Source organism: Juglans microcarpa x Juglans regia, chromosome 2D, assembly GCF_004785595.1.
Source record: "Juglans microcarpa x Juglans regia isolate MS1-56 chromosome 2D, Jm3101_v1.0, whole genome shotgun sequence".
Taxonomy (NCBI): domain Eukaryota; kingdom Viridiplantae; phylum Streptophyta; class Magnoliopsida; order Fagales; family Juglandaceae; genus Juglans; species Juglans microcarpa x Juglans regia.
Window position 1 is genome coordinate 40,258,168 of NC_054596.1, and position 8,504 is coordinate 40,266,671.

The window sequence follows — 8,504 nt, forward strand, 5'->3', positions numbered from 1 at the left end:
GATACTGATATACCACGAAGTATAGTAACCCAGCCCTAGGGCTGTGCAGAAAAGGCCTTGGACCCGATCTGTCCGTCAAAACCGACTTGGTCCACCCGAATAAAAACGGGTTCATCGGGTCAGAGTTTAATAACGGATTTTAAACTATCAACCCGTCGAACCCGTCAAAACCGAAATCCCTCTCTTCATCACTAACTCATCACTCTCTTCTGAATCCCTTTGAAACTATTGCGGAAACCCTAGTCTTCGTCGCCGTCGCCGTCGCCATAACTGTTCTCTGACTTCGAGCTTCTAGGCCTCCGTTCCACTGCCTCGTTCCAAGGTTATCTCTCCATCTCTTGGCTCTCTCTGCTTCGGTTCTCTCTATTTTTTTTTTCAATCACTCAAGTAGAACAGAAAAGTAGATTCTCAATCTCTCTGCCTCGTTTCACTTGTTTCTGTTGTCCCTTAACACCATCTGATATGTAGATTTGCTTTTCACTTCCTGAGATGATGTGATTTACTTACAAAAAAATAGATCATGTGAATTCGGGGTAATTGCAATAGGAATGAAGATATTCTTTGAGGTTAGATGAACAGATGATTATCATCAGCTATTGAGGGAAAAACTGATGTTTGAGAATGTGAAGATTCTTTTGTTTTGTTGGGTATTATGCAACCCTTGTTAATTTTCTGGGTTTGGTTTTCTTATCCAAACTTTTAGTATTTTTTTTGTTTGGGTGGTGATAGTTTACTCCAAAACAAGATGGGTCTTACCTTTATTGGATATCACTTGTAGGTTTACAGATTAAAACCTTGAACCTTCACTTAATGAATGGAAAATAAATGTCATGGCCCAAAAAACTAGTTACCCCAATCTGTGAACCCCATTAACATAATTGTATCGTTGCTCGAGAGGTATGTCATATGGTTTCTGTAACTTGAAATTTGCTTCTGTTAATGGGACAGAGGTGAAGCCATAAGTAGGATTGGCACCACATGATAGATTGAACTTCTCCAATGAGCCTACTAGAACCGAAAAGATAACCAGATAACTGAAGCAATTATTCATTTTTCTCATTTACTCTCCGTATAGGAATGTCGAAGCACTCTAAAGATGCAGACAACTATATGTAGTAGTTATGGTGTAATTATTTAAAGTTCCATGAATAAATAGGCTAATGGGGAAATATATATAGAGATTGTTTTATTTCTTTGGACTAGTGTGAAGATTCTCCTATTCACCTACTCTGGGAATATGACTTCTACTCTCTTGCCATTTCAATTTTCAGGCCTGCTGCTTGTCATCTAGTTACCTGTTCTTCGTTTTTTCATCACCGATTGTGGGTAAGGATCAGTAGAAAAGCTCATGGCATTATAATTTTAGTCATTTTGTATCTATTATATGTTTAATTAAACGCACAATTGTCTAGCTATATTTGTCTAATGCTTTTTCACATTGACATGCATAAGGGGTTGATAGAGAGATTAGTAAGCAGGAAAATGACTATTAAGTGGACATGGTTGCCTCCAATTCTGGAAACTGCATACTGCATTGTAAATCGAAGGAACTCACAGTAGCTGAGAATATATACTAAAGACCCACGACAATTTGAGTGTGATGTAGCCAACCAAGTTAATATGAAAAGTAATGTTTGCAGTTTTTCATTTCAAGTTTTGGCAAAATATAATCATCTCTTCTCGTTAAGTCAAAAACAAATTAAAGACAAAAAAAAACCTTTATAAATGATTAGATATATGTTTAGAATAGTTATAATGACGTTCCATATTATTGCTATGGTTAGAACTATTAGGAAGACAAAACATTACCAAAGGAGTCTTGGTTTAAGCAAATATTATATATTCATATAGAAACATACTGCATTATGGTTATTTAATTTGGGGAAAATGGGAAAGTAAGAAAATAAAGGTGAGGCTAATAATGTAGAAAGTTATGATTGTAAGATTTGAAGAAATTTCTGCTTTCACTCAATTGGATAAAGTTAATTATTATGGACATGGTTTGCATTCATATTCTTCTCATGCTCTAGAGGTTGATTTACTTATATAAAAAAATGGTCTAGAGGTTGATTTGTTATTTCTCTTAAGGTCCAGAAAATCAAGTTAAATTAGTTTGGCAGGAACAGAATGTAGCTTTAGATAGGTCTTTAATTTGTTACAAAAGCTGTAGCATTTTTTCCTATATCTCTCTTCAAACTAGACCATTCAATTCAGTAGAAAATTGAAGAGGATCTTGATCCTTAATTTTTATTAATAATTATCAATAGAGAATTAAAGAGAATTTTGATCCTTATGTTTTTTCTCTGAACAGAGCAGTGATATTAGGCATTATTGCTCTATTTTCATTTGGTTGAGTTGAATATTTTGACATTTCCTTACTTCTTTTTGAGTAAAAGTATCTGTGCTATTATTGATTTTGTGTTAAGACTTTTTCATAATGGTAGATATAGAGGAAGAAATGGGAAGCTGCTGTAATTTGATCGTTGGATGCTCCTTAGTCTTTTGTAATAGTTGATATTCATATTTTCTAATTTAGATAGTTTTTATAATACATGACTTTTGTATATTTTTTTTTATTAGTTTTTGTACAAATTTAACCTATATGTTGAAGTGAGGTTGGCATAAACCTAGTCTACAAAAATATGACATTTCAACCGTTGGCGATACACAATAATCACTGTGAAAAAAAAAAAAAAACACCGATCCGACCCGCACAGTAACGGGTTGGGTTGGACTGGATTGGCATGCAAACAGTAACGGGTCGGATCGGATCGGGCCCAAACCCGGTTAATTGTCATCGGGTTGCAGCCCTAGGGCTGGGCCAGCGCTGCAAGCCGGATAGACTAGCCGAAAGTCCCATGCACAACGCAGGCCTGAGAAATAGAGCTAGCTAGCCCAGTTCGAAGCCTAACTCAACTCGATCGCAAGGGAGAACTCAGCAACATGCATGGTGCGTGGTTACATATATATATATATAGACACAGAGAGAGAGAGAGAGAGAGAGAGAGAGAGAGAGAGAGAGAGAGAGAGTGTTACTGCAGCGTAAAGCAGAGGCTAGCTTGGATAACCATCCCCCTCGACTTTTGGTTTAGCAGGCCAGCATGGCTCTAGTACTGCCCCCATGCATCCCTTTATGGACTTAATCATTGGTGCCCAGATCTCCTTTATATGCAGTTTTACACCACTTGGGAAAGACTAGGTCGTGATCATCTTATATATATCTACCGTCCCACATTGGTTGAAGATCGTTCTAAAGTCCCAAATCTCAGCTAAAGCAAAATATTATTCATTCTCATCACAAGTCCAACTGGTATAAAAAGATGGTTAATTAGGGGAAAATTTTCTATCTTTTCCTCTACAGTAATGTTACATACAGTTATGAAATACGCAAACGGCGTACAGTTATTTTGAAAAATAATAGAATCCACTATTAAAAAATTTAATTATTTTTTTTATGTGAGTCTCGTATATATTTACTTTTTTAAAATGATTGTACGGCATTTATGTACTCACGACTGTAACTATAATTTCTCTTCTTCATCATGCCCATGATAAAATAAATATAAGCCATAGAATTATAGCTAGTAATGATTCTGAAATGTCTCGACAATATTTAGTACTCTTTTTGAAAAGGTCACAGCTTGTTTTTGTTTCTTTTTTGTGATCACCTTTACATAAGGTGTCACTTTTAGAGGCCAGGTCATGAGTATTTTTGTTGTGGATCGAAAGCCGGTCACTCCCCTGATATTATGAGAAATGATAGTTATAGTTGTGAGTCCGTAAATATCATATAATTATTTTTAAAAAAATAAATAAATATTAGATTTACATGAAAAAAATTAATTTTTTAATAATAGATCTCACTCTTTTTCAAAATGACTATATAAATATACTTACATATTTCACGACTATACGTAGCATCACTCTAATATTATATATAATACCTTTGTGCACATGAGAAGCTATCTTAGTACTGACTTTAGGAAGACCTTGAGTAGTGCGCCATGACCTTTTAGAGCAAGGGTTAACTTAGAAAATGGAAGTGCATTTGATGAAGTACGCCACTAACTAGCTAGTGAATGCGCGCAACTCGTTAATTTGTTTTGTTGGCATTGACATCAACAATTAATAACATATACTTTAATTCCTCGACTATGATAATGATAATTATGCTATGATCTTTTGAAATATTGGAACAAAAAAAACGATGCAATTAGGTATGGAAATTAATTACATAAATTTAAACATATTATAAGAGTACTGTTTTTGCATAGTGATCAAAAGTGATTGCATGCACATAGCACATATTTTTTTTTTCTTTTTTATTTTTTGAAAATGAACATTTTAGACGAATGATATTAAAGTGTTTCTATGATCATGATTTTTCTTTGACTTAATTAATAAAAAAAGATTAGATTAATACCTTATAATAAATGAAAAAAATACCATTCATTATAATTCAATCCTAGAGTATTTAGATTATTATTTTTATTTATTGAGCAAAATACTCTTTAACGAAATAATTTAATCCTTGAGCGAAATAATATTTGAAAAACTACTTTTCTAATAGCTGGAATTAAGAAAGATCGACCTAGAAATTAAGGGAATCCATTAGCCTAATATATATATATATATATAGTTTGAGGGAATAATGAAAAAAGTTACAAACGTCTTGCGAAGTACTCAAATTAAAAGGCAGATCAAGGAAATAAAACAGGGCAAGTAGTAGTGCTGGATGTTGGCAAAAGTAGGCCAGGTTTTACATCTTGATCATTAATAAAACTATATATAATGGCCACAGCAGACCACATGCACTTCCTATTTACCATTAATATTCGTGGGCATGCTTGCTCTCACTCCTGTAACACTAACTTCTATCATTTTAGAACGTACCACAAAAGATACATCCGTCAAGCAGCAATGAATTAATACATGAGGCCGCCAATAATCATCATGCACAAACAATACTTGGGCAACAAAATTAATTAAACCTGGTTATAATTATTAAAAAAAAAAAAGTGCTTTAATTTCTTTTTATCCATATTTATGAGAGGTAATTGGCTCTTTAATTGATGGTAATTCCCAGGCAAATCAATCCTCTTGATCAACTTTCACCAAAATGTAACATTCTACATGATCTTCTTCATTACCCTTTCCTTTTGTCATTACAGGACAGCTTCCTCTGGATATATAATCAAGTCAGAATGTAAAAAACTAAAAGTACAGGGAAAAGTACCATATTTGATTAACAAAATTCGTCTGATCAAATTAACAAGTTATTTTTTTTTTTTCTCTCCTTGTGAAAGCCTTCTGATCTCTGATAAAAGAAAACTTGGTGTGATGTATATATAGAGAGAGAGATATACTACCTACGTACGTACTGGGATGATCAACAAGAGTGGAAGGACAAAGCACCGGGAAGATGAGAATGACTGCTGCCGTGGTGATTATTATGGTGATGATGATTAGGCTCCTTCTCGATCCGCCACCGGAGATGAAGGAAATCGTCGGCCGAGCACGGTAGCCTAAGAGGGCCGGTGGTGTGATACCCATAAATCTCATGTGCTTTCTCCAAAAGTCTCTGGAATAAAGGATGGTAGAGATAGGATATGGGAATCACAAAACGTTGAAACTCGCCGTCTTCATCTTCTAATCCCACTTGAACTGCTAGCCATCCTTTCTTCACCTTCATCTTCTTGTCCTCCTGCATCTCTTCTGATGATCTTTCTTCGTTTGAGGGAGCCTTGAACAGGAAGATCAAATAGATTATAGGTTAAGAATATCGAACGAGCTTGGAATTAAGAAGGTGTTCTCATGGAGGAGGATGCGTCAGAATGAAGTGAAGGTGGTTATATATATAGGAGTACTTGATCATTTGGATTTGTTTTAGACTTATAATTAAATTAAAATAGCTAGGTTTTTTTTTTTTTTTTTTTTTTGTGTGTCAGGACTCCAATATATATCCTTAATTAATACGGATCAATCATATGTATATTGGAATAATTTTTTTCGTAGGTCTCTTTTCTAGTATAGTACATTGATATTGATGGCATGATATTCCTTGCTATGCCGCCTCCCTCCCTTTTACTTTGGAGGGTTCCTGTCAGTGCGGGGCCGTGGGGGACCCACGTTTCATGTTTTTCCTCTTCAAAAGTTTGCACTCTTTGCACTTAGGAATCCAAACGTTCCCTACCTTCTCGGGTATATAGGATATGCCGATATGAGAGGAGAGGACGCGCGATCATGTTTCTGACTAGCTGTCCTCGATAAATTCTACATAGAAGATTTATAGAAGATTTACATTACGCACGTTTACTTAATTAATATGTAATTTATTATTTTTAACATTCTATCTTATCTTAATGTTTAAATATCAATGTGTTTAAAGTAAAAATTTAAACTTTTCCTTTTGGAACCCTCTCTCCCACTCTAAAAAAAACTTTCAGATCTAAGTTTTACTAAAGGAGGCCTCGGCTTCCTTCTCTTTCCCCCTCTCTTTTTCTCATTTCTCCTCCTCTTTCTCCTTCTCATTTCCTCATTTCTTAGTTTATTTTTCTTCCTTTAAGACAAGAAAAGTCAGATCTATAATTTTTCGACAACTCTCGAGAGACACGTACAGAACAAGAAGACTTCTAGGCCGAAAAATCGTTCAGAGGGTTGTGGAAGTTTTGCTGAAATCACCACGTGTGGTCCTGACATGCAGTTCACAACTGCATGTGGTGCTCACGCGCCACCCTTCCGGCAGCTCTTCTCGCCACAAGCATAGGATCACCGGAATCGCCACTGCCACACCCGTCAACGCCTATCGAAGTTGATCCAAACTGTAATCCATCATTTTTCATTCTTCTTTTCCTTATTGTATTGTAAAAGTAAAAAATGAGTTCGTCTTTTGGACGATTTTTTCGTAGAGGTTGAATCATTCCTTTCCGTAAAGGGTGAGGTAAAGTTTCTGTTTAGGCAAAGTACTATTATCTCTTCAACGTTATTTTGTAGAGAGTATCAAAAATAGAGAAGTTCAGACTAATCCGGTAGTGTATTGGTGGAGCTCCAAATAGTTGATATGAGAATATCTCCAAATGTATCCGATCATGGATAGAAGTTACTCTTGATGAATAAATGAATGAATGATGACATTTTCTTAAAAAAAAAAATATCTGTGTTTAAATAGAAGATTAAAAATGACAATTCATGTGGTGGTTAGGTAAAAGTATGTGTGTGTTTAAGACTGCTTTGTAACAAATCTATTTTGAGTCTTTGTCCTCTTCAATGTATTAAGAACGTACAAGACATAGTGATAAGTTTATTTATGTAATTTGAAATTCAAATAAGGTTTATAAATTTGAGTAGTTTATAATGTGGAATATTTAATTTTCTAGATTAAAAAAAATAAAAGGATCAGTACTAGTAGTGTAATTATATTTTGAAACAAGAAATTGCATGTATATTAAATATATGGTCAGACATTAATTGATCTTGATCAAAGTCATATTATATAAATATGGCCTTATAATTAATAATATGCTATATATATGTATGTATGTCTGTATATATATTTCTCGATCTGATCAAAAGGTCAGCATTTTTATGTACTCGAGTCACTATATATCATCTCTTAAACCATGCACTTTAATTTGTTGTTATTTTTTTCTTGATAATAAATTTCTCATCCATTGTATTGCATATGATTGTGTATTTAATGCTCTAGTATATAGCTTTAGTGCCGCGTACCTTCCTAGCTAGCTAGCCACTACATATACACGTGATTTTGTACGTAGCTTAATTAATTGCTTCTACTTATAATTGGTTTGGTATATATGATTGGTGGACTTTATATAATAAGCAAATTTATTCGTCTTTATTTTTCTCATTATCATCTCATCATTTTATAATGTAGTATTAGATGATTAGAAATTATATATTATAATTCATTTGTAAACCTATCATCTATGCCACATCATAAGATGATGAGAATTATGATGATGAATATCATTATTCTTATAAAATTACCAACATATTACTACTTTGTTTCTTGGTTTACCCTTTGAATTTATATATACGGTAATATAATATTATAAGCGGAGTGGATTTCTTCCACTATTGATAGTACTAATCAAATTCTCCTCTATCTATCGGATTGCCGATAAACTTAGCTAATTAGGTCGTCTTAGCATCAAATCACAATTTTTTATTCTTTTTTTTTTAAAGGAAGTTATAACTTTATTCTATCAAACTCTATATCAGAGTAGTGATACAGTTAGGAATTTTCTCTAGCTCAATAAGAACATCATTAATCTCAAGAGCTTTCTTAGCAAGACAATGTGCTAACATACTAGTAGCCCTCTTAGTGTGTTGTATAGACCAGTACTCAAACCTGCTCAAAATCTTCTTCACGTCTGTGATGATCAACCCAGTTTGGCCCCAATTATCTCCTTTCCCCTTAATATCATTCACAACCTTAAGAGCATCACCTTCAAGCACTATCCTTTTTAAGCCAATACTTGATG

The 8,504-nt window shown here is 34.1% G+C and overlaps 1 protein-coding gene across 1 annotated transcript; it reads right to left on the reverse strand.

The window, feature by feature from the left end:
- Nucleotides 1–5,389: 5,389 nt before the first annotated feature.
- On the reverse strand, nucleotides 5,390–5,710 carry LOC121249510 (auxin-induced protein 6B-like). Its single transcript, XM_041148210.1, has one exon. It carries the CDS (start codon nucleotides 5,708–5,710, stop codon nucleotides 5,390–5,392), a length of 321 nt encoding a protein of 106 aa, XP_041004144.1.
- Between the last annotated feature and the right edge of the window lie 2,794 nt (nucleotides 5,711–8,504).

Excerpts from the sequence above, each read along its gene's own strand:
- LOC121249510 (XM_041148210.1), bottom strand. The coding sequence starts at position 5,710 with ATGCAGGAGGACAAGAAGATGAAGGTGAAGAAAGGATGGCTAGCAGTT.